Source organism: Pelodiscus sinensis, chromosome 4 (assembly GCF_052426305.1).
Source record: "Pelodiscus sinensis isolate ZL-2025 chromosome 4, ASM5242630v1, whole genome shotgun sequence".
NCBI classification, from domain to species: Eukaryota; Metazoa; Chordata; order Testudines; family Trionychidae; genus Pelodiscus; species Pelodiscus sinensis.
The window spans coordinates 31,876,593-31,903,549 of NC_143055.1; the positions used below are offsets into that span (position 1 = coordinate 31,876,593).

The 26,957-nt window shown below is 38.6% G+C and overlaps 1 protein-coding gene across 4 annotated transcripts in view; it reads left to right on the plus strand.

The window, feature by feature from the left end:
* Positions 1 to 26,957, plus strand: part of SLIT2 (slit guidance ligand 2) — a 396,011-nt gene that overhangs the window by 239,649 nt on the left and 129,405 nt on the right. For all 4 annotated transcript variants that reach the window (XM_075930668.2, XM_075930669.2, XM_075930670.2 and 1 more), the window contains exons 6-9: positions 10,271 to 10,342; positions 14,656 to 14,727; positions 18,356 to 18,519; positions 20,479 to 20,617. In XM_075930668.2, coding sequence (XP_075786783.1) covers positions 10,271 to 10,342; positions 14,656 to 14,727; positions 18,356 to 18,519; positions 20,479 to 20,617 — 447 coding nt within the window. The remainder of the gene's footprint in view (positions 1 to 10,270; positions 10,343 to 14,655; positions 14,728 to 18,355; positions 18,520 to 20,478; positions 20,618 to 26,957) is intronic.

Below are 26,957 nucleotides of genomic sequence, written 5' to 3' on the forward strand. Positions count from 1 at the left end.
TACTCCTTCCTAGACAGTCGCTTCCCATTCTGTATGTGTGAAACTGATTGTTCCTTCCTAAGTGGAGCATTTGCATTTGTCTTTATTAAACTTCATCCTGTTTACCTCAGACCATTTCTCCATTTGTCCAGATCGTTTTGAATTATGACCCTATCCCTTCCCAGCTTGTTATCATCTGCAAACTTAATAAGCGTACTTTCTATGCCAATATCTAAATCGTTGATGAAGATATTGAACAGAGCCGGTCCCAAAACAGACCCCTGCAGAACCCCACTTGTTATACCTTTCCAGCAGAATTGTGAACCATTAATAATTATTCCCTGAGTACAGTTATCCAACCAGTTATGCACCCAACTTATAGTAGCTCCATCTAAGTTGTATTTGCCTAGTTTATTGATAAGAATATTATGCAAGACTGTATCAAACATCTTACCAAAGTCTAGGTATACCACATCCACTGCTTCTTCCTTATCCACAAGACTCGTTATCCTATCAAAGAAAGCTATCAGATTGGTTTGACATGATTTGTTCTTTACAAATCCATGCTCACTGTTCCCTATCACCTTGCCACCTTCCAAGTATTTACAGATGACTTCCTTAATTACTTGCTCCATTATCTTCCCTGTCACAGAAGTTAAACTGACTGGTCTGCAGTTTCCTGGGTTGTTCTTATTTCCCTTTTTATAAATGGGCACTATATTTGCCCTTTTCCGGTCTTCTGGAATCTCTCCTGTCTCCCATGATTTTCCAAAGATGGAAGCTAGAGGCTCAGATACCTCCTCTATCAGCTCCTTGAGTATTCTAGGATGCATTTTATCAGGCCCTGGTGACAGGCATCTAACTTTTCTAAGTGATTTTTAACTTGTTCTTTTTTTATTTTATCTTCTAAACCTACTCCCTTTCCACTAGCATTCACTATGTTAGGCATTCCTTCAGACTTCTCGGTGAAGACCGAAACAAAGAAGTCATTAAGCATCTCTTCCAAGTTTCCTGTTACTGTTTCTCCCTCCTCACTGACCAGTGGGCCTACCCTGTTCTTGGTCTTTCTCTTGCTTCTAATGTATTTATAAAAAAATTTCTTGTTTCCCTTTATTCCCATAGCTAGTTTGAACTCATTTTGTGCCTTTGCCTTTCTTATCTTGCCCCTGCATTTCTGTGTTGTTTGCCTATATTCATCCTTTGTAATTTGTCCTGCTTTCCATTTTTATATGACTCCTTTTTTATTTTTAGATGATGCAAGATCTCGTGGTTAAGCCAAGGCGGTCTTTTGCCATATTTTCTATCTTTCCGACGCAGCAGAATAGCTTGCTTTTGGGCCCTTAACAACGTCCCTTTGAAATACTTCAAACTCTCCTCAGTTGTTTTTCCCCTCAGTCTTGATTCCCATGGGACCTAACCTATCCGCTCTCTGAGCTTACCAAAATCCGCCTTCCTGAAATCCATTGTCTCTATTTTGCTGTTTTCCCTTCTACCGTTCCTTAGAATTGTGAACTCTCTGATTTCATGATCACAGGTAAGTCAGCCTTAGCCAGGAGAGTTGAGGTAGAGTCTAAACTTGCCGCTCCGACTGGTGCCAATGAGGCAGTAGCCCCAGGGAAGCTTCATATGCCTCCAACATCAGTTCTTGTGAGCTCTCCCTTGGTGCCTGAACAAATGGGGCAGAGTGACCTTGATCACCCCCCAGCACCGCAGCATAAAAAGACGCTGCACAAAATGCAAAAATCTCAGCCTGACACAAGAGCCGCAGCTTGCTCTCCACACTCCACAATGCAGGGGTATATTATTATGGATGCCCCTTCCCCGCCTACACCAATATCCCCAAGATCGGAGTACGGTAGCAGGCATAGGAGCAGGTTCTCGTGAGGCCACTCCTCTTCTTCTCTATCACTGTCTTCCTGGCATTCATACAAAGACCAACAGAATCCAGTGTGGTCCAACCAGCCATGGACGTATCCCCCACATCAATTCCAGCCTCAATGGGCCCCTTGGGATGCATGGCAAGGTACCACATTCCTCCCATGCCTACCACTCGAGGCACACAGCCTCTGCATCCCAACAACAGCACACTTCCATGCACTCACCCACAATTTCTGCATGTTCCTTGTCTGCCCACCCACCATCAGTAATTTCTCAAGCAGGTTCTAATGAGCATGGCAACTTATCTCACTCAGATTCATAGAGTTCCTCACATGAATCTAGGTCTAGGCAGGACAAAGCAATTTTCCAGATCTTGCTTTTCAGGAATTATTTTAACCAGTAGCTCAATCCCAAAACATCACTTTACAAGAGATTCAGGATAAAATATGTAAATTACTCACAATATTACAACCCACAGCATCCTCAAAGGTAGCTTTACCTATCAATGAAGCTATCCTTGAACCTTCAGATGCTTTGTGGAAAAATCCAGCCTCAGTTACGCCCACAAACCGCAGAGCGGACATAAAATATTTTGTCCCTGCAAAGGACATGGACTTTCTCTTTGCATACCCCCAGCCAGACTCTCTGGTGGTGGACTCAGTTAATCACAAAGCGAAGAACCCATAATTTAAATCTACATCCCGTGACAAAGAACACAAATGGCTTGATACCTTTGGCTGCAAAGTATTCTCTTCGGCCACACTTCAGTTCCATATATCGAACTATACAGCCCTTCTGGCCAATTATGACCATGTAAATTATGATAAGTTACAAGACCTGCTACAGGACCTCCCTGATAATAAATGACCTCATTATTAAGGAGGGTTATTCAATAGCTAAAATTTGCTTACCAGGCCACTATGGATGTCGCAGACACTGTGGCTTGAGCCACAGCCACAGCCATTGTAATGCGTAGGGCCTCATGGCTGCAATCATCAGGGGTCCCAAGAGAACTTCAAGCAAGGGTGGAGGATCTCCTCTTTGACAGAAAACAACTATTTGCTAACAACACAGATGAGATCCTACACTCCATGAAGGACTCCTGGACAACACTTCGCACGCTCGGGATATACACCCCAGCCAATAAGAAACCCAAATATATTCCCTACCAAAGACCTAGGAACTATAATTACAATTACTACAGGCAGCAGCAGAGGCCATATGATAACAAGCCTAAGCAATGATCTTAACACGAGGAGGACTCAGCAAAACCACTCCTTCACAAATCAATCCACCTCGAACAACAAATTTGAAGCTTGGTCGGGGGTCTGAGCGACCACCCCACATACTAGTGCATTCCAATGTCACCTTCCATCACCACCTGAGACCTTTCTACCAGCAATGGGCCCAATTACCACAGACATATAGGTCCTAGAAATGATCAAATCAAGGTTATACAATCACCTTCACATCCATGCCCCTACCCTGTCCCTTTTCAGGGACCCCTTTCACAAGCTCCTACTACGAGAAGAGGTACAAAAATTAGTCACCATAGGGGCAATAGAAGCCATCCTCAAAGAACACTGAGAGAGAGGGTTCTACTCCAATTATTTCCTCATAACCAAAAAAACAGGGGGATGGAGACCGATGATTCGCAATATAAGATTCAGGATAGTGACCCTGGCAACCATCATATCTACACTGGACGAAGGGGACTGGTTCTCAGCCCTCGACCTCCAAAATGCATATTTTCATGTAACTATCCACAGATCTCACAGAAGATTTCTCAGATTTGTCATGGGCCAAGACCACTATCAGTACAGAATCCTCCCCTTTGGCTTCTCTATGGCCCCTCAAGTATTTTCAAAGATGCTAGCCATAGTTACCGCTTTCCTAAGAAGGCAAAATGTCATTACCTTTCCTTACCTCGATGATTGTATAATCAAGGACCCTACCTATCAGCAAACTACTGTTACAGGGGTGGCCAACCCATTAAATGAAGAGATCTGAAACAGTGGCGGAAAAAATGCAAAGAGCTACACCAGAAATTTTTTTTGAGCCATTTTTGTTGCCTCTTTAAAAGACAAGGCTTTTTGGCCATATCAGGTGCCTGTCAGCCGACGCTATCTTTGCGATGCCATTTTGAATCACCACAACGGACAGCTGTCCTACCCCGGGGAGCACAGGAGGATGGGGACCATTTCTAGGCATGCAGGGGCTGCTTTGCGAGCCACGGGGGAGGCTTAGTCAGCCACACTTTAAGGGGGGAAGAGCCGCATGTGGCTCGCGAGCCCCGGGTTGGCCACCCCTGTACTGTCATGACAACAGTTACCAGAGTATGTTTTTCCCGACTTGACCTGCTTATGAATATACAAAAATCCACCATATAGCCTATGCAAAGGATAGAATTCATCTAGGCATTACTAGACTCAGTCATTGCCAGAGCCTACCTTCCACCACAAAGGTTCAAGGCAATCTGTGACTTCATTCAATAGGTCAAGCAGACTCCCTTCTCCATGGTCCAGACGTGCCTCTAACTATTGGGACATATGGCTGCCACAACGTTTGTAGTCCTATTCGCAAGGCTACACATGATATGCCTTTAACACTGGTTTGTAATCAACTATATACCAACCTGACACAGCCTCACGAGGCATCTCAAACTTCCTCCACCAGTAGTGCAATCTAAAGAGTGGTGGACATCTCCAGCCAATCTGCTTGACAGCATACCCTTCCACCAGCCAGACCCCCTTAGTCACTATAACAACAAATACATCACTCATGGGCTGGGGAGCCCATTGTGGTGCAGCATCAATACAGGGTACCTGGGCCCAACACGAGAGGCATTTCCACATCAACATCCTGGAGCTCAGGGCCATTGAATCCTGAAAATAAAACTGATAGGGCCCTAGGTTATGACCCAATGGAGAAGGTGAAGCCAAGTCTCTCAACCCCACTACCATCTCTGCCTCCCAAGGTTGTGAATCTGCACCCCATGTCACTAACTCTGGGTCACCATTTGCCTCATGAGGGGAGGGTGGTATTCTTGACTCTGGACATAGTTGACCACCTTAGTTTAACAGAAATCTTCAGTGAGATTAAAGACAAAAAGGAAGCCTATAAGAAGTGGGAATTTGGACAGATGACTAGGGAAGATTACAGAAATACTGTTCAAGAATACAAGGGTGTGATCACAAAAGCCAAAGTGCAGGTGAAGTTGCAGCTAACAAGGGCTGTGAGAATAACAAGAAGGGTTTCTACAAGTATGTTAACACCCATAGAAGATCAGGGAAAGTGTGGCACTCTTTCTGAATGGGGAAGACAACCTAGAGAAAGGTGATGTGAAAAAAGCTGATGTACTCTTTTTTTTTCCCCCTCAGTCTTAAAGACTAGATCAGCTCACAGACTGCTGCACTGGGAAGTATAGCATGGGGAGGAGGTGAGCAACCCTAAATAGGGAAAGAACAGGTTAGCAACAGTTTAGAAAAGCTAGACATGCACAAGTTCATGGGGCCACATATAATGCATCTGGAAGTGGTGAGAGAGTTGGCAGATGGGACTGCAGAGCTATAAGCTAGTTTGAAAACTCATGACAATTGGGAGAGGATGCTCCAGAAAGTAGGAGAGAGGCAAAAATAGTGCCCATCTTTTAAAAGGGGAAGGAGGATACAGTGAACTACAGACCATCAGCCTCATCTCAGTCCTTGGAAAAATCATTAAAAAGGTCTTCAAGGAATCCATTTTGAAACACTTGGAGGAGAGGAAGGTGATCAGAAGCAGTCAACATGGATTCATCGAAGGCGAGTCATGTCTGACCAACTTCATTGCCTTCTATAATGAGATAAATATCTCTTTTGATATAGTGGAAACTAAAAAAGTAATATACCTAGACTTTAGCAAAGTGTTTGTTACTGTCTTCCACAATTTTCTTGCCATCAAGTTAAAGTTGTATGGATTGGATTTATGGACTACAATGTGGATAGAATGCTGGCTATATCATTGGGCTGAATGGGCAGCAATCAGTGGGTCGATGTCCACTTGGCAATCAGAATCAAAGTGCCCCAATGATCAGCCCTAGGGCTAATTTGTTCAACATTTTCATTAATGATCTGAATGATGGGATGGATAGCACCTTCAGCAAGTTCATGTATGACACTAAGCTATGGGGAGAGGTAGATACGCTGGACGGTAGTCATAGGATCCAGAGTGACCTAGACAAATTGGGGATTGGACCAAAGAAATCAGATAAGGTTCAGCAAGGACAAATACAGAGTCCTGCACTTAGGACAGAAAAATCCCATTCACCTCTATAGACTGTGGACTAACTGGCTAAGTGACAGTTCTGCAGAAAAAAGACTTGAAGACAAGAAGCTAGATGTGAGTCAACCGTGTGGCCGTGTTGCCAAGAAGACTAACTGCATATTGGGCTGCATTAGTAGAAGTATTGTCAGCAAATCCAGGGAAGTGCTTATTCCCTCTATTTGGTACTGGTGACTCTACATCTGTTCTTGTGTCCAGTTTTGGCCCCCCACTATAGAAAGTTTGTGAACAAATTGGAGAGAGTCCAACAAAGGATAACAAAAATGATAAGGAAGCTAAAGCACATGACTTAGGAGAGGATGAGAAACTGGGGTTGTTCAGTCTGCAGAAGAGAAGAGAGAAGCGGGATTTGATGGCAGCCTTCAACTATCTAAGTGTGTGTGGGGGGGGGGGGGTCCCAAAGAGAATGGAACCAGGCTTTTCTCAGTGGTGGCAGATGACAGAACAAGGAGCAGTGACCTCAAGTTGCACTGGGTGAAGTCTAGGCTGGATATTAGGAAAAAACTATTTCACTAGGAGGGTGGTGAAGGAATGGAATGGGTTACTTAGGGAGGTGGTGGAATCTCCATCCAGAGAAGTTTTATATATGGTCAGGTTTGACAAAGCCCTGGCTGGGATGATTCAGTTTGGGTTGGTCCTATTTGAGTATGGTTTGGACTTGATGACTTCCTGAGGTCTCTTTCAACTCTGTCTATGCTTCTATGATTAATAATATTTTGCTAACAGTAGGTTTTGTACATGATGTATAGATAAGATTACAGGACAAAGCTACATTTTTAAAGTTTGTTCATAGCCTTTAGAAACTTTACAACTTTGCCATTCCATGAGGTTTAACTGTTAATTTTAACTAAGGGGTTTATCTTGGAATCGTGCTTCTCTGCCGCGTATAGACACGGGAAGTTATTGCGGTCTAGTCAGTTTCCAAATTGGCGACCAGCTGGACACATGCTAATGAAGTGCGGGATATTTAAATCCCGCGCTTCATTTGCAATTTTGGTCGCCCTCATTAGCCTCCCTAGTTCGAACTAGGGGGCTAGTGTAGACGTACCTTTAGATAATAGTGCTGAAACATTTTTAAAATGGCTATGTATTAAATACAGGAAGTAATCAGGTAACACTGCAAATATGAATGAAAATACGAGTTCTCCCAAGCAACTGAAAGTCTTTAAGAATGAGGACTGACATAAGGTAGCCTGTGAACTTTACGAAAACACATTGCCCTGTGTATTGCCCATATTGCCCATATTGTAGAGAAAGGGCAGAAAAGGAGGTACATGAGGGGAAATAGTGATTGTTGTGGTGGTGGGAAATGGTGCCACTTGCAGTGAAAATTTGAGTGGGATGAAAGAAGCTGTGTGAAGATGAGTGTGGTCTGCAGGGAGGTAATTCCATTTCTACACAATTAGCAGCCTCCACACGGAACCCTGTTGTGGAGGAATTTGTAATAATTTGAAAAGAGGTAGACATTTAAAATAGAGTTAAGATTGCTGATATGCTTCACTAACTTGTCAGAAGTAGAAAGCTTTACAACAATGCTGTAGATTTCAAAAAAGCTTACATATGTTTAGAAAGCTTACATATTAAAAACAAATGATGGCTGGGAGTATGAAAAGTATACACCAGGGATCCTCTTATAGAATTAACTGTGGTCCATCTTACTACCTTGAAATGAGAAGTATATCTTGTCTATAAACTTCATAATTTCTCAACACTGCCAATATAACACTGCCCTCAGTAACATATATAGGTCCTACAGTTGTGTCTATCAGAATTACCATTATTTAAACTGTTGAATTAGATGATTATATATGGTGGATGTCTGTAACTTAATACAAGTAGGATAACTAGGTACAGTAGCTACTTTTCAAAGTTAAATAAATAGTTTAAAAAGCTGTTTGTCATACTTACTACTTAATGAGTTTGACCCATTTAGGCACAACAGATAGCCAATCACCTGAAAGAACAGGACACACTACTTTTTAGAAACTTTTAAAAATGAAACATTATTTAATTTAAAATGTTTTTAAACTTACTAGTTTCATGCTATACTTCAGCTCTGTATGAACAAAAGCATCTGTGTCGGAAACCCAAAGAAAAAAGAAAATAGCAGCTTGCCCTTATGATAGCAATGCTGTGCATGCATTACTAAAATAAAATGTCCAAAAGATTTCAGGTGCATCTCACCTGCTGCCAATTTAGTGAAAGAAGTCTGCATTTCAGTTCTTGTAGGACAAGCTTGAGTGCTTTCCCTATTGCTAACTGTTTCCGTTTTGTATATAATATGGATGATTTAGAAGAAGCTGTGTCAGCACTGATTTATACATTGACAGCTAAGGATAATAAGATATGGGCAAACATACAGCTCACCCTTTTACAGATTAACCTGCAGACTGCATTAGGCAAATTTGATGGCATTAAAAGATTTTGCCAATTTGTCTGGAAACAATTTCTCTTTTGTGTTGTGTCAAGGGTAACATTTCATGCCATTGTACTAATTTAAATGGCTTTGATAAATTGTTCCAGAGGTTAGAGAATAGTACTGTAGATATATTTTACCTCTTCAGAATGAAAAAGGCTATTAACATAATTATAAAATGAAATTAATTAGTTAAAATCAAAAGAGTTCTTAGGAAGTTAGGTTTAAAGAAAAACATGCTGCAGTACAAATATTGCACCAAAAATGATTCAGCAACATGTTCAGGAAATTATATTTTGGTTTTCATTTTTAGCAAACAGAAACACTGTTTCAGTATAGCCACGATGGTATAGTGTTTCTGTGTACTAGAAACAGAAACCAAAAAATATATGTGAAATTGCACAGGCAATGTAAAAGTTGCTAAGTTACAATGAACAAATATGCTATGATTTCTTATCTAAGTAAAGGGTTACCACAGCTTCAGGAGAACCTTTGAAAGTGCTTTAAGTAAAAGCTTTATTAGCTCTGATAGCTAGTATATATAATGAGAAACACAAGAAGCAAAGTTCATTTGTATTATGCTCATAGTCTTAATATTGTTCACTCACATTTTCTCATGTATGCTCCTGATTCTTGCAACTTACCTGAATGGCTAAGAGAACATCTGACAATTTAAAGTGAGGCAATATCATGTTTGCTTTACCTGGATTAAGATTGTCACAAAGCATCTAAAAATTAAGTTTAAACAGCAGCTTCTGGTAAAATACCTACTTGGCAAAAAGCTTATTAGGTATGTAGAAATGTGGATTTCTTAACTGAGTGATAATTAATTTCAGCAATGTGTTTATCTTTTTAGAGGAATCATGTATAATATACTGTATTAATGTTTTGAATTTTAAAAAGTAATAACATTCTTTGGAGGAATTATTATAAATTTTTCATAACTTAATACTTAAAGATTAATAATGTATGGGATGGCATTGCTGAGTTTTATTTTCAGGATTCAAGTGCCCCTTTAGTACATCTTATCTGCTTTATAATTACAAAGAACACAAGCTATGCAAAAATTATACACTGAAGGTTATTGCAAAACAAATGCTAGATATATTTAAAGCAGAATTAAAGAATGTAACTAACCAAGTGTATATGCTTGGAACAATGTTATTTCTTCATTTAGAAGAATTCTGGAAGGAAACTGCCTTTGAAAAACCCCAAAAGTGGTCTCCCTTGCTTTTTCTTGCCAAGGATAGTGAAATTAACATGCAGCTGGTCTTCTCTGATAAATGGATTCTGTTAGGTCACTGAGGGGATGCATGTGACATTAAGTGATTTACAGTCCTTTACCTTAATGAAATTGTTTCAGCGAGATGACGCTGAGAGCTTTTAATGGATAGCTTTTCTTGATGTAATGAAATTGCATTCCTTTGGCATTTAATATAAGGTGCAGTTATTATTTACTGGAGCTTTCCCAGAGCCGCTGTTTTGCACAGACAGTTCAGAACAAAAAGAGATTTCAGTGGCAGCATCAAGGCCAGAATGGCGTGTGACATTCTTAAGCAGATGAGTGTATTTGTGAGAGCGTTTCAGTTACTATGGCCTAGCTACGCCGACCCTTTAGGAGGCTTTCTTACACAGCGTTCATCTCTTTTACATATACCCTTCTAATCTGTTTAACAGGCAACTGGATTACAACCAGATCAGCTGTATTGAAGATGGGGCATTTAGGGCTCTACGCGACCTGGAAGTGCTGTAAGTACTGCTTGAATCTCTTACTTTTACGGGAGCTTAGTATCTAGGGAGTACTAATGTAAAATCTTATCTGTTAGCTTCAGCCTGGTGACAAAATGGTCTAGTGAAAAGATGTTTTAAAATAATCCACTGTGATATGTTGTCAAATAGTAAATATATATAAAGACATAGATATTATTTTGCTCACCCAAAAAAGCATTTCACAAAATAATCAGATGCATTGTAAGAAAGATACACTTCATTTTTTTAAAAGTGCTAATGCAGCCATTTGGTTTTGTAAAATATTTTTGTTGAATTGCTACACATTTTAATACTGCTTTTGTTATGTAATCTGATGTAAATAACCTTTACCTGCCTGTCTGTCTATATACAAATGATAAATATATTAGATACATTTGTGATGCTGCCTTTTTCCTGAAGCTACTTTTCTAGTAAAGAGAATTATGATATCTGATATGTTGCCTTGCCATCCATTATTAAATGCTTTACAAGTGATATTTTTATAAACAATGTGTGTAGGTCATTGATTAAAGAATTGGGTTGTATGTTGCCTTACTTATGTTTTTCTCATGTTGAAATTGCTGTCAAATGAGAATAAAGGTAACAAAATAATCTACAATGACTCTTGACCTGAAAACAGTAACTATAATGAGAAAAAAGTCTAATTCCCAAAGAATTTGAGGTACTATAATTTCTTTAAATATTTCATCTGTCAATCAAAGTGTCACATTCCTTAGTTACTTTTATACATTCAAAGAAAGCAGGAGACTCTGTTGTCTGTCTATAATAGTGCTTCTTTGAATGTTGTTTTAAATCATCCTTGCTTCAAATGACTTGGAAACCCAAATCTAAATTTAAATTGGTGGGAGAATGGAGCTTTAAGTCTTAATTTTTATTAGTAATTATGAAAAATCAGTAAGTTTTTCTGAGAACACATATCTTTTTGTAAATGGAATCCAAAGGATAAAATGTGACCAATTTAAGGAAAAGGTGGCAGTTATTCAGCAGCAGAGTTAATCTATGGTTACTATGAGTGGCTAGCTATGACAATTTGTTTTTAACTTCTAACATTTTATCACATTTCTTTGTTTTAATTTGTTAGAGTTAAGTAACCAGATAAAGCAACATTTGGTTTATCTTTTAAATAATGTGTTAAAATACACTGTTTATTTGATAGAAACATATGCAAATTGTAAACTATGTAAATGGGTGGTTTGTCAGCATACCTGATGTACTGTGTGATTTTTATCTTCACGATACAAGCTCACGTGTATCACCTAAGGGTAACTTATATATTCACAGTGCTGAATAGGGTGATTATCATTTTACCTTATTTTAAATGTATATCTTCTTTTAGCATTGCATTTTATATATGTCCAAGAGAAATCAATTTTGAATGTGTATGTTAATTAAATCAAATATTATTTGTGCTACTTTACTGCCACTATTTTTACTGCTCAAATATGGTAAAAATTCCTTAGGCTTCAATGAGCACAGAATCAAACACATACAAATTAATAGTATTGTACCACAAGGCAAGTAATCATGCAGAATTTTGTGCCTGAATATACCTGTGTTATTACCATTAGTTAAATTAACTGGAATCTTGTATTAAACTATTTGATTTGACAAACAATATTATAGAAGAACCTAAACTGCAAACATGGTGGAGGCAAATATGTTGAATGGAACTTTGCAGCATCCATACTGTCTAATAAATAAATAAAAATTAAAAAAGAAGATATTGAAGTTATTCAAAAGTATATATTGAATAATTAGTGAAACTAAGTATGTTGGTTTTGTATTTTATTGGAATTACTGTCTGTATTTATTTTGCATAGAGTACATATCTTCTATGAAAATATGTATATAATACAGCTTGTTGTATGTTCTTTAATATATTATCTGTACCCTGCTTTAATCATGGTTTAAAATGTTTGCTAAAGTGACAGATCTTGTTAATTTCTGAAAAATATATTTCCATCTTTGAAATACTTTAGTAACATTGCAGAGGTTCAGAGAAGATTATAATTAAAGAGATACAGTTAACATGAAATCTCGGTAATTTTTAAAAAGAGATAAAAGTAGTTTCATGTTTCACTACTGGCAGTGAATCCCCCTGAAACTTTCTATGGCTTTCCATTAAATTTTCGTATTTTTATAATGTTTTTATCTTTACCACAGCTGTGTAACAGAAGCATGTGGGGGGAATTTGATTATTCAAGGTGATCTTGGCAGTTCACACAATCCTGTCAAGTTCAAAAAATAAACAAACTGAAAAAAATATGAACAATTATCTTTTTTTTACTCTCTCCATCTTCAGAATTTTGGGGGTAGGTGAAAATATTTCAGATAGAAGTATGATTTTTTTTGAAAGTTAGTAGCGACCCTTTAATGAATGCCATAGATTTGGGTTACTAGATGAAATTATTTATGGTCTAACGCATTAAGTTACTGCTAGCTACTGTTTTGGTGTACTCCAGCTGATAAATCCATATAATTAAATTGGTGCAAAATCAGGTGAAGACAAGAACAGTCAAGGGAAGAAAAAAATTAGATGACTAAAACAAACATCAAAAATAATGTTTTTGTTTATTAAAATGTTTATAAAACCTGTCCTATTTAAGTAGTGTAGGAACTACATACATCAGTGCATACTGGCTTGCATTGTCTTTTTAAAAAGGTGTATTTTGGAAGTCACCTATTAACAAGTCATGCAGGGAAAGTCTATAGGGACTGGTTTGTGGGTTTCTTTGGGGTTTTTTAAGTTTGAACATTATGACAGAGAGTCATGTAAAGATCTAGCAGTGATCATGTCATCATTTTAGACCCTTTTCCTGGTAGTCTTACCTTTTCACTAGCCCCTATGCAAAATGTTTTTTTTTTTCTTCCTTTCTTCCTGATTCTACTCCTCTTTGGTTTCTGTACTCCTCAGGGCATACAGGGGAGTTACCTTGTGTGTATGGGTGAAGAGAACATTTAGGAACAGAAATCAGTAAACACACTAAGGTAAATTTGCAACACATTGCACCAGAAATTAACCCACATAGCCAATTGGAGGTGCTCATTCTGGTACCATTCTTGCTCCTGGCAATTACCCTTATGCATGTACTCAGTACTTTAATGTAAAAGTCTTGAGAAACCAGCACAAATTATGCTTAATTTTTTTTAAATATAACTGAAAGCTTGCTTTTTCAAATAGGAGCACAAAGATTTAGCCAATGGACTTCTCAATCCATTACAATTTATTTATTAAAGTGCCAAATAATATTTGAAAATGTATTCCATGCTGTTCAAAACAAGTTGTAAGACCAAAGTATGGTGAAATATTAAGTGCAAACTCTTTCAATCATGTTGGTGTCTTTGTTTCCTTTTATATCAAACCAAGTATAATAATTACATGCAAGATATTTAATGAAGCTTTCATACACTATTACTCATTATCTTTGCCATTAATATATGCTTAAGACAACTCTTTGATAACTAAGTATTTATTTACTTTGTATTCACTCTATCTGTGCCAAATTGTAAACACTTTGCACAACATAAATAGAAATCTTCTGGTAAAATATTATGGCTCCCTTTTCCAGGTCCAGCCAAAGAGTGTGAGGGGTCCAAGGTGACATGTAGTGGTTGACAGCACTATGTGGCTAGGTGGCTCTCAGCCAGGGCAGCAAGTGAGCAGCCAGGCGGGCGGGCGCCCGGCAGCCCAGGGCCCAAGGCAGCCACCTTGCTCGCCTTGCCCTAAGGCCGGGCCTGCCCTATCCTCCACATAGCGCAATAAGGCTCAGTATCAGACTTTCCAGGAAAACCTGGGCCAAGTGGATCTTACAGCATGTCTTCAAAGTCAGAAAATCTGGAAACCACAGAGCGAAAGAAATTCCAGAACCAGGGATCTCTTTCTGAGAATGTCCTGCCACCAGCTGCCTTCTACTTTATACTAGGATGGCACCCCTATCTTTAAATAGTCACATGATGGCAACATTTGCAGTAGCTGACAGGGAAGCAGCCTTTCAGGTAGCTGGGGTTTGAATCATTTAGGACATAAAGATCAAATGCCAACACTACATCTGGAATTAATTGGCAGCCAAGGTGGATTGCACAGCACAGGTATAAATGCTCTTTTGCTGAAATCCTGCTTTTAAAAAGCAGACCCCTGCATTCTATACCAGCTGTATTTTTTTTTTTTTGCATCATCATAGCAAATTGGTATCTCAAGTAATAGGATATAATTTTCTTCAGAAACTATTGGATAATACCTAAAATCCTGATAACGACAGCATGCTAAATTGAATCTTTTTGCTATTTTGCAGCACTCTCAACAATAACAACATCACTCGACTTTCAGTGGCAAGTTTCAACCACATGCCCAAACTTAGAACCTTGTAAGTAGTCCCAGTGAAAATAGTGGTCTTTTCTGTTAATCTACTTCTACACAAATTTTGCTAGTAATTGTGGAAAAAGCTTCTAGATGGATTAGGGGGTAAGAAAGGGAAAAGTGCAAGTGAAAGATCTCCTGGGTGAGATCTGCTCCAGCAGCATTACAGAGGGATCTTGGAGGTGACATTAACAAAGCCCCTCAACCCAAAACCAGTAAGTGAGGCCCATAAACTAGACACCCATGTGTCAGTTAAACAGGGTGGATTCACACAAATGCAGCTGCCATGACCATTTCTCTATCCTGTCCCCAGTGCACCAATGCCCTCCACACTACATGAGTTTCACCACCAAGAGAGGAAGGTGAAGTGTAAGCAAGACTACTGTGCATATTACAACTGTATCTAAAAATAGGTGCTTTTGAAAGTGGGGAAAAAAGTGTTTTACTTTGAGCTATTCAGTAGGTCACATTTCATTTAAGAATTCAGAAGAATCTTTGATTGGCTGTCAGATGTGATAAATGGGAAATCTTTCTTTTATGAATGCACTGCTAGCAGCCCTAATTAAACTAAACTGGCTCTCCTGCATTCTTTGAAACAAAAAATTATAGCATCAACTGGTAGTGCTGTTATAATTAAGGCTGTGTCAGCATTTACATTAAGGCCCCCATTTTTAGCAGTTACGATTGAAACATAAGAGTATGCTTCAGGCTACTAATGTGAAACAAAGAAACTATGTTTGCAACTTCTCGCCTTTTTTAAGTTTACATAAAATTACACAAAAATTAAGGACGTATTTTTAATAAAAGATGAAATAGCTGTTAAATTACACACACACACACACACACACACACACACACACTTTCACTCTCTCTCTCAATAGAGAATTTATCTGGCATTGCTCAGGTCATTTGCATGCTCAGGGCGGGAGTGAGGGCTGGGAGGTGTGAGAAGGCATTGGTGCCACTTCCGGCAGAAAGTGTGGCACTGCTCTGGTGATGGCACCTCATTCAGCGGCTCCTTCCAGGAGAGGAGGACCAGGGTTGTGCTGCCTGCCCCCGCCCCCTAGTCCCACATCTCCTCGGAGTGGAGGGGAGCGGGCATGCTGCCCATGTCCCCTTTGGGATGGGAGGTCTTGTGCTGGTCATCCCTAGCAATGCTGCTGGGGATGGCAGTGGGACTGTTATGTGGCAAGGTCCGCCTGTCTGGCACTGATGCTGAGGGCCAGGAGTGAGGGATTTGGAGAAAAGGGGACCATTTATCTGTTGCCACTGTCCAGCAGTATAGAATTCTGGCCCCAGCTGTCTACTGTCTTTCTGGTGCAGCTGCTCCACTGTGATCACTGTGCAGTATAACTGTCCCACACATTCACTATCCCGAGTGGTCATTGTGGAGCATAACTGTCCTTCCTATCAGATCCCTCCCATTCTATGTTATGGAAAACAGTCCCCTTTCAGACACTTCCCATTTTCCTGGAACAACCAAACCCTGACCTTTCTTTAAGTTTGGAAAAGAGAACACTGCACACAGAATTTGGTAGTCCAAGCATTTACCGTTTAGGAAGAGTTCTTGAACAGATTGACTCTCAGATGGATGGACAAGCTCCTGGATGGGTTGATGCTCAAATGCTCTAAAATATGGAATGGCCCATAGATAGCACTTGTATGACCCAAAATGGCTTGGATTTAATTTTGTTTTATATGTAGGCCATGTTTGACAAATACAGTACAGGCAGTCCCCGGGTTACGTAGAAGATAGGGACTGTAGGTTTGTTCTTAAGTTGAATATGTATGTAAGTCAGAACTGGTACATATTGTAGGGGAAACTCTAGCTAAACATTTCTCCAGAGCTCAAGTTTTATTCTCCCACACCTCACTTCCCTCAGTCCTTTATTCTCAAGCTGAGGTGTCTGCTGAGAAAAGCCACCCCGCATCTCCCTGGTCTGCTGCGGGGGGGCGCTAGCTTCGCGTCTCCCTGGCCTGCCTGGGGAAAGCAGCTAGTGCGGGGTTGCCTCACCCCGTTTGTAAGTAGGGATATGATGTAAGTCGAATCCATGTAACCCGGGGACTGCCTGTACCTCTCTTTATATATTTACATAAACTGTATTTCAACTCCTTAAACACAAGTGGTATTTAGGCAATAGACTATAATGCATGATTTTAATCTTTTTGCAAACCTTCATGCAGGTTTTTGTGGGAAGTTTGTTCTTAACATTTATTATAGAAACAAAGAAATTCACACAAAAAATCCTACATTATAACTGTAACATTTAGCTGTAACCATAAATAGCTAGAGGAGAATTCAAAAGAGAGCTTTGTCATTCTAATCCCATTTACCTTGATAATACTCACATGTAACTACATTGCCTTTAGTGGAGTTTCTGTGGGTTTGCAATGGTGCGAGAAAGTGGAGAATCAGACACTATGTCCTTACCTAGTGGTGGTCATGTACTACATTGCATCATACTATATTCTGTATCTCTCTGCTGTAGTATCCACACGATGTAAAATTAGTTAGGGAAAATACATCAATTTTAACTTTAATTTATATTCCTCTGTGAATGGAAATAAGAATCAATTAAATCAACTTGCATTTGTTGGTTGGTTCCACAGCCTTGATGTTACTTAATACAGTTTTTAGTGGGTTAATTAACTTTCTCGGCTGAGTTCTAATTTTTTAATATCCATTATTTGCTTAGAATTGAACACATTATCAGAAAAGGGCTAAAATTATATTACTCAATTAGGGATGTTTCTGGGAGCAAAGTTGTGATTTATAGCTTTGAATGTCCTTTTCTTTAGTTTCAGAAAATATAAAATCCAGGCTGAAGTAATTTACCTAATTCAGTGAATATGTTTGTCGGATATTTTATCAATGGCAAAGTGCTTTTTGGCACCTGGCAAGGAGCCATGATCTTGTGTAGGTCCCTGCCAACAGAGAGGCAGCTTACTTAATTCCTTCACTCATTGCCATTTGGTCTTTTAATTTCAGGCACTGCTTTGAATATGGGTCCCTAGGAGCCAAAAGCAGCTAATCCCCTTTTCTGTGTTTAAACAAAAGGAGAGAAAATCAGGAAGGGATGTGAAAGAAGGTGTTTTATATTGCATTTTTATTCTATCTTGTTCAGCAGCAAAATGAATATGACCTTCTAAAAGGATTTTGCAAGTAGTTTCTATAGAGACTAATGATGGCCAGACTTACTGATATCTCTAATTGGAAGCCAAATCTTTTATTAACTTTTTTGTTGTCAGTATATTACTGTGATAAACCAGTTTGCTTTAGACTTTCTTGTTTTATTGGCCTTTTGTACAGAGCTAAGCTAAAGAATTCAAGAGTTGTTTTCAAACAACTGGTGTATTTGTTTTTCTCTTTTGAGAGAATGAAGAAATTGTGTAGATACTCATTTTTGTGATAGCAAAGCTAGTTTCTTATTAAACTAATTGGACCAACTAAAAAGGCTTTTTGCTACTTAAATGTTAATAAATAAAGCTACATGAGTCTCTCCAGCTTCAAATGAAAAATTTAAAAAATCGATTCCTCATTAAGGATTTCTTATTAGTAAATCTTCCAGATCTGTAAAACTGTCACTCAGTTTTTTTGTTAATTTAAACATATTGACTTGTTTCCTCTCATTCAGTCGACTTCACTCCAATAATCTCTACTGTGATTGCCACCTGGCCTGGCTATCTGATTGGCTGCGACAGCGACCTCGAGTTGGCTTGTACACGCAGTGTATGGGCCCATCCCACCTGAGGGGACACAATGTAGCAGAGGTTCAAAAACGAGAATTTGTCTGCAGTGGTAAGGGAAACAAATTATGTAACAGAGCCCTGATTTAATGCATGTTTAACACCAGTTTAACAGCAATTGTACTGATATGCACGGTGTGGTCATTCTATGCCTTTCAGATCATCTTAATGTAAAGAAGTTTGAAAGCCTGTTCATTTATTTTGGAGATATAAATGGCTGCAATGTGGGTTTATTGTGTTCTTGTGCACTTCATGTAAATGATTCATGCCTTTCTAAAAATAATTTTTGGAGGTGGGTGACTATGAAAATGAAATATAAACGTACATTTTGAGACAGCAAGGAAACTGTCTAAATGAAATGACTCTTTAAATTTATAAGCTCTTTGTTCCCTACTTCAATATTTTCCACAGTTCTCACAAAAGAGCCACTTTTGGAATACCATGTGTATGTTTTAGCAACGCTGGTTGTTTTCTGAAGTGAAATAATGAAATGACTAACAATTCAGTACTAACCACTTTTTTATTCGTTTTTCTTCCCTTTATTCATAGATGAGGAAGAAGGCAAGTTCATGTTTCTTTTTTACTAGTTTTAGACTGGGATTAAAAAATATTTATAAATGTTGGTTTCTGGTAATGTTTTTGGTTCTCCAAATTCTAACATTCTTGCATACATGCAACTGCATCTGCAGTATTTAAGCCCTGATCCGCGAGTTTCATCATGCAGGCAGACCTGTGTGTCCAGCAGAACACCACTGTCAACTATAGAGTACCACACAGGCACCAGGATCTGTCCATACAAAGCGTGTAGGATTAAGGCTTAATTAGTGCATTGCTGTATTGATTATAATGCCTCCTCCGTTCACAAATACTGCCTTTGGGCGCAATTGCTGAGATCCAACCTAAAAATTCAGCTTTAAGTGAATATCTGTGAACATTCCCATTGTAAATCCAAAGTTTGGGGGATTTAGATCTCTATGCCTTGATATACATGTTTTAGCCCTGGGTCAGATTATTTTCATTTAACAATATCAATTTGGCTGGGTTTTTTTTTTACATTAGGAGTGTAACAAGAGTAGCATAGGTATATTAAGTTTTGGCTGCTTGTTTGGCTCTCCTGTAACTTGAGATTAATACTGAACTTTAGATATTGAAAAGTGGTAGTTTACAAGGCAAATCTTGTTTGTTAGTGTAATTTTTAAAATGGATCAGTTCAAGTTTGAAATACTGAACATGCAACTAGTTATAGCAATTTTAAAATTGCCTTATCTATATTAGCATCATAAAAATTCTAGGTGAAAGTATGACATTAGAGAATAAGGACATGTTAGTCTTAAAATCAAGATTGCGCAGTTAGTCACCAACATGTTTTTCGTGGGTTGAAAAGCTTTCTCCAATTTTCAAAACAAAAGCAAAACAAACAAAAAAAAAAAAGGCAGTCTCTCACCCTCCTGAATTTAAATAGCTACAGTGATTAAGGATATGTCTACACTGAAGAGTTTTTTCAGAAAAACAGCTGTTTTTCTGAAAAAAACTTCACTTATGTTCACACTGCAATCGCGTTCTTTTGAAAAAAAAATCTGAAGAACGGAGGGATTTTTCTCTTTCTACTAGGAAGAAGCCTTTTTCTGAATGACCTCTTTCAGAAAAAGGCGTGTGAAGATGAAAAAGAAAAAATGGTTGAAAATCTTGGCTGAATCTGTATCTTCAGTGCATTTCATTTTGCCCAGATATTTTTCTGCAACAAGCAGTTTTTTGGAACACATGAATGTTAAGCAATCTAAGAAATTATGAAACCAAGAGTTCAAGCTATATAGCTGAATTTTCTCTTTAACATAGTTCAACAGGCAAGTATTATTCAGATTAATTATTGTAATTCCAAGTAATTGATTTTTGTAGCTCTGTTATTTTGTAGGAAAAGGGAGAAATAGGTTGGTTCACTAGTAGAATGATCTGCACTTCTATTTGACTGCATTTTGCTGTTTTAGAAGAAGCAATCTGCTTTCTGTTCCAGGTCATCAGTCTTTTATGGCTCCCTCCTGCAGCGTCTTGCATTGTCCTACCACATGTACCTGTAGTAACAACATTGTTGATTGTCGTGGGAAAGGCCTTACTGAGATCCCAACCAATCTTCCAGAAACGATTACTGAAATGTAGGTGATCTTGCTTCTTTTATTTTTTTGCCATTAACTTGCAGAAATGTAGTATTATTTACTTATATTTATTTGCTGTCATAAGTAATATACTGGATAGGAAGAGTATTTTGGAATATACCAGAAATATTCTATTTAATGAACAGGAAATTATTTGTTATAATGTTGTATTTTCCACAATAGATTCATTATAGGGACATTAGCCAGAGATCTGTTTTTAATGTTACAACCAAAATGGTCTTAAAATGTGTCATCCAGACAACATACCACAATCTTACCTTTGCTCTGTTAGGTGGCTTTCCCTAGTCATCCCTTTTTAAAAAACTACCTATTCCCAGTGCAGCAAATTTCTCCATTAGACATCCACAACGAATTGTGCTTGGAGTAAATTGCTGGTAAAGGGATATCATCAAAAGGATAAGAACATAAGAATGGCCATACTGGGTCAGACCAAAGGTCCATGTAGTGCAGTATCCTGTCTGCCGACAGTGGTCAATACCAGATGCTCCAGAGGGAGGGAACACAACAGGAAATCCCTCCCCTGTCATCCATCTCTAGAGAAACTGAGGCTAGGGATAACATTTCTACCCACCCTGGCTAATAACCATTGATGGACCTAACCTCCATGAATCTATCTAAATTTAAGTCCTAGCCTAGCCTTCACCGTAGGTGATCCCTAGCTTCTTATATTGTGGGAATAAGTAAATAACTTTTCCTTATTCACTTTTTTAAATACCAGTCATGATTTTATAGACCTCTATCATGTCCCCCCTTAGTCTCCTCTTTTCTAAGGTGAAAAGTCCAAGTCTTTTTAATCTCTCTTCATATGGGACCCATTCCAAGCCCATAATAATTTCTGTTGCTCTTTTCTGAACCTTTTTCAATTCCAGTATATCTTTAAGATGATGCAACCACATCTGTATGCAGTATTCAAGATGTGGGCATATCATGGTTTTATATAGAGGCAATAAGATATTTTCTGTCTTATTCCATATCCCTTTTTTAATGACTCCTAACATTCTATTTGGTTTTTTGACTGCCGCTGCACGCTGAGTGGATGTTTTCAGAGACCTATCCAGAATGACTCCAAGATCGCTCTCTTGATTAATTGTAGTCCCCATCATATATAGTTGGGATTATTATATATGATATATATAGTTGGGATTATTTTTTCCATTGTGCGTTACTTTACATCTATTGACATTCGATTTCATTTGCCATTTTGCTGACCACTCACTTAATTTGGTGAGATCTTTTTGAAGTTCTTCACAGTCTGCTTTGTTCTTAACTATCTTGAGCAGTTTGATACCATCTGCAAATTTTGCCACCTCACTGTTTACCACTTTCTCTAGATCATTTTTTAATAAGTTGAATAGAATGGGTCCCAGGACAGACCCTTGGGGGTCTAGTTACCTCTCTCTACTTGGAAAACTTCCCATTTATTTCTACCCTTTGTTTCCTGTCTTTTAACCAGTTATCAATCCACAAAAGGACCTTCCCTCTTATCCCATGACAACTTACTTTACTTAAGAGCCTTTGGTGAGGGTCCTTGTCAAGGGCTTTCAGGACATCTAAGTATACTATATCCACTGGATCCCCCTTGTCCACATGTTTGTTGACCCCCTCAAAGAACTCTAGCAGATTAGTAAAGCATGATTTCCCTTTACAGAAACTATGTTGGCTTTCCCCCAATAAATGATATTCATCCATATGTGTTTTTATTCTTTACTATAGTTTCAGTTAATTTGCCCAGTATTGACGTTAAACTTAGCGGTCTGTAATTGCCAGGATCACCTCTAGGGCCCTTTTTAAATATTGGCGTCACGTTCGCTATCTTCTAATCATTAGGTATGGAAGCTGATTTAAAGGATAGGTTAAAAACCACAGATTAATAGTTCCACACTTGCCCACTTGAGTGCTTTCAGAACTCTTGGGTGAATGCCATCTGGTCCCGGTGACTTGTTACTGTTAAGTTTATCAGTTTGTTCCAAATCCTCTTCTAATGACACCTCAATCTGGGAGAATTCTTCAGATTTGTTACCTAAAAAGAATGGCTCAGGTTTAGGAATCTCCCCAGTATCCTCAGCCATGAAGACTGAAGCAGAGAATTCATTTAGCTTCTCTGCTATGACTTTATCCTCTTTGATTGCATCTCAATCGTCTAAGGGACCACTGGTTGTTTAGCTGGCTTACTGCGTCTGATGATTTTAGAAGGCTTAACTTTTCATATGTTATACAGGAGGAATAGTTTTGGAATATACAACTCCTTCTAATATCAGAATTTAGTTTATATGAATATACATGCTGTATAAGTTACACAACTCAATTCAGTTGGCTGGCACAGGGCCAAGTCACCTAAAATGATTTTGTTGTATTGCTCCACTGGTAAGTCGGTTGTTCTTGCCAAAAACTATTAACAGGTTATCCAATAGCTAAAACAGAGCCACCAGGCTTCATGATTTAAAACAGAAAAACCACAGCACAAGGTTACTCTCCAGTTGCAGTACTTTTCCAGTAAAAACCCTGTATAGAAAGTGAGATTTTAAAATGTAGTCTACACTGCATAGACTAGTGTACTTCTGATGTTTTCCACACATCTGTAGACTAAACTTTTGTTTAAATCTCCTTCAAGTGATTGTGCATGTGCATTCCATTCTTGGTATATGTGTGCCTAGTACATGGTGATCAGTATGAGTGGAATTGAGATGTGCAACAAGTCTGAACAGGTTAGCAACCTTTTTTATAAAAAGAGCAAAACTCCCATGAAAAAATATGAATTACAAACATATACTTATTAACAGTACAACTTATTTCCTTTCAGAAGCATTAAAAAAGGAAGGTGAAAGATACACAAGATAAGGGAACCATCTTCAAATTGTGTGGGTTTTTCACAAATAAAAATAATTTTGAAGATTCTCTGAAACAGCACATCCACAGATTTACTTACCTATGCTCTGAGTTAAAAAAAAAAAAAAAAAAAAAAAGTTTAAAGCGAATAGGTGAAGCAGAAACAGATGAAGCAATTTACATTGACCTTTATCCAACATTCAGTGATGATACATTAAAAGTAACTGAATTTGCAGCACTATGTCCAAGAAGAATATTTTTCAATACATTAGAAATTGTTTATGCAGAAATATTTAGTTTTTTGAAAAATGCTTGAAAACCCTCAGATGAACAAAGAATGCCCTCAGCTATTAACTCCAGGTACTGGATCGCACTATTGACATTATCCATTTTGAGTATCACCTCTGGACAGCATATATTTATACCCAGGAATACTCATTATCTTCAGTAAGTTTTCCAAAGTGTGATTAAAAGAAGAATTTGCTGTAGTCTATATTATATATGTAAGTATATAGAACATAAGAACAGCTGTACTGGGACAGACCAAAGGTCCTTCTAGCCCAGTATCCTGTCTACCGACAGTGGCCAGCACCAGGTGCCCCAGAGAGGGTGGACCGAAGACAATGATCAAGCGATTTGTCTCCTGCCATCTCTCTCCAGCCTCTGACAAACAGAGGCCAAGGACACCATTTTATCCCCTGGCTAATAGCCTTTTATGGACCTAACCTCCATGAACTTACCTAGCTTCTCTTTAAACTCTATTATAGTCCTAGCCTTCACAGCCTCCTCTGGCAAGGAGTTCCACAGGTTGACTACACAGGTTGAGCTACCATGTTGCTGCTGGTTTTAAAAGCATTGGAATTGCATAATGGCACAGTACAGGCAATTGAAGAAATAACATTTCTACCTCAGAGTGCACACAATCTTAGATCAGTTTAAAGGCAGTACAAGAACACAACAAGTATTTCAAAACAGTTTGGGCTGTTTTAACATCAGTTTAACATGATGAGAAAGGTGCTTTGTTTAGTGGTTGAATATTATGATAAGAATCAGGATTTTGAGTGGTGTTTTTGAGGTGAAAAATACAGTATACTTAGCACCCAGTATTTGGAAAGGACTCCAGCTACAATGGGCATTGCCACAGAAAGCAAGACGACAAAGGGGGTAGCAAGGTGAGAGGAGTGCATTTGGGGGAACAAGGAGATACATTGACAGAAGTAACTGGATGAGGAGAGACACAGGACTCTAAGTAAAGAACAAACTCAATGAAAGGACTAGAATGGACAGTGGAATACTTCACGAAGATATAGTCAGAGTGACATGACAAGAATAGAATCTTTACTGCTTTGTTATGTATAGATTGACAAAGGGAGAGAGTGAAGGCAAGATAGGAAGTTACTATTTATCACATAGTTAAAGTGAGATGTGATACATTTCTAAGGGCAAAGGGGGTAGCAGGTGAGAGGAGTGCTTTTGGAGGAACAAGAAATTACGATCAAGATTTGATCATATTTCTGGAGGAATGTCTACACATTCTGGAGGGATGTCTACACATTCTGGAGGGATGTGAAGGGGTAATCAGTTAAACTGGGTAAGCATCACCCTTTCCAAGACTGGGAGCTAGCAACCCCACAGGGCTTGCAGCCCCACCCACAGGCTAGGGCCATTCCAGCCTGACTGGGCTGGAGTGGTCCCCCATCCATGGGATCTCGCTTAATTGGTTAACCAGTTAAACGTAACCAGTGGATCCAGTCTTGTGGACTTGAAGTTTCCAAACCTATGCTTGAGCATATATGTGCATTGTAAATATGGGTTTGCAGATATTGGATCAGAAACTCACAGCCATGCTAATTGCACTACACAGACCTTCTGACTCAAGTCTGAAGATTAACCTTTGTCTATATACTGGAAAATTGCAAGATTTGTACCCAAGTCATAGTGGGATTTAGGCTCTGACCCACCTCTCCGCCCTCCTGCCCCCAGCAATGTCCTGAGTACTTGCTGACCCGTGTCAGACTCATCTGAGTGTGGACAGAAGGAAGACTTGGGCTCAAACTGGTTCCAGTTTTAAATATTTTCCTTTTTTAATTCAGTTAATTATTCTCTTCTTATATTGTGTATGAGGATAAATGAGAATTCACAATTTATTTTCAGACGCATAGCTGTGTTAGTCTATTTACTTTTGCATTTATCATTTATTTATCGCTATCATGTACATCTCTTATTCTCCTTTTCAGTAACCTAAACATTCCAAGTCCTTTCAGTCTCTTCTGATATGACTCTTTCAATGCCTTAATCATTTTCATCACTCATCTCTGAACTCCCTCTCTCTGTTTGAGATCGAGTACTTGAAACTGAGCGCTGTATTCCAGGTGACAGTGAGCCATCAATTTCTATAATGGGATTACATTTTTCTGTCATTTTCTTTATATATGTGAATACTTCATTTGGTTCCATGAGCACTACTGCATAGTTAGTAGAGATTTTCAGTGAATCATTCACAATGATGCCTAGATCTTTTTCCTAACTTGTTACATTTCTGAGTTTTACATTAATTGTATGAGTATATCATATTGTTCCATCCAAATTTGTATTACCTTTCATTTTAAGCACTGAATTCAGTTGCCATTGTGCTACCTATTCACGTAGCTTTGTTATTTCCCCCTCAGTATCTTGACAGCCTCGTCTCGTTTTGTCCATTTTTAACTTAAAAAATGTGTGTTATCTGTACATTTTTACATGGTTCATTTTTTTCCAGGTTGTTATGGTTGTGACCCTTCTGTTTTGGTTGCTTATCATGGAAAGCATTTTTGATTCTTGCTAAGTGTTTTAAAGACAACATAGTAGGACTTTGAGATTGATCTGGGAGAAAATCTGTGGACCAGAGAAACATCATTTCTTTATTCAATTCTGTTTAACTGAATTCTGAATTAGTGAAAAATCACCCTTTACTTTTTCACTTGTGTCCCCTGGAAAATTGTGACAGTAAATAATAATTGAACTTGAACATTAAAAAGACATTTCCTAGCTCTGCACCTGCAATGGCTAGGAGCTGCTGAAGCAGCAGGGAAGGGCAAGCACCAGCATGGTGATCTTACCATTCCTCCATACACGGCCTTAGTATCCCATTCGCTCACTTTATGCAAGCAACAAGTCTTGCAGGAAAAATAAGGAATTATGTGCTACTTTAGAGACTACAAAACTTATTTGGGCATGAATTTTTAGGGCTGGAACCCACGTCTGCAGATGTATGGCAGGTATATAAATACACATGCAAAGATGGGTATGTTACATTTCTATGAGAGGACCAGTGCTATCACGGTCAATTCAATAAGGGTGGACGTGACTCATTCCCAAACATCAGTGAAAAGGGGTGAGAGGAAAATTACTTTTTATAGTGAGCTAGCCACCCCCAGTCTCTAGTCAGACCCAGTCTGATAGTGTCAAGTTTCCCCATTAATTCCAGCTCTGTAGTTTCACACAGAAGTCTGTT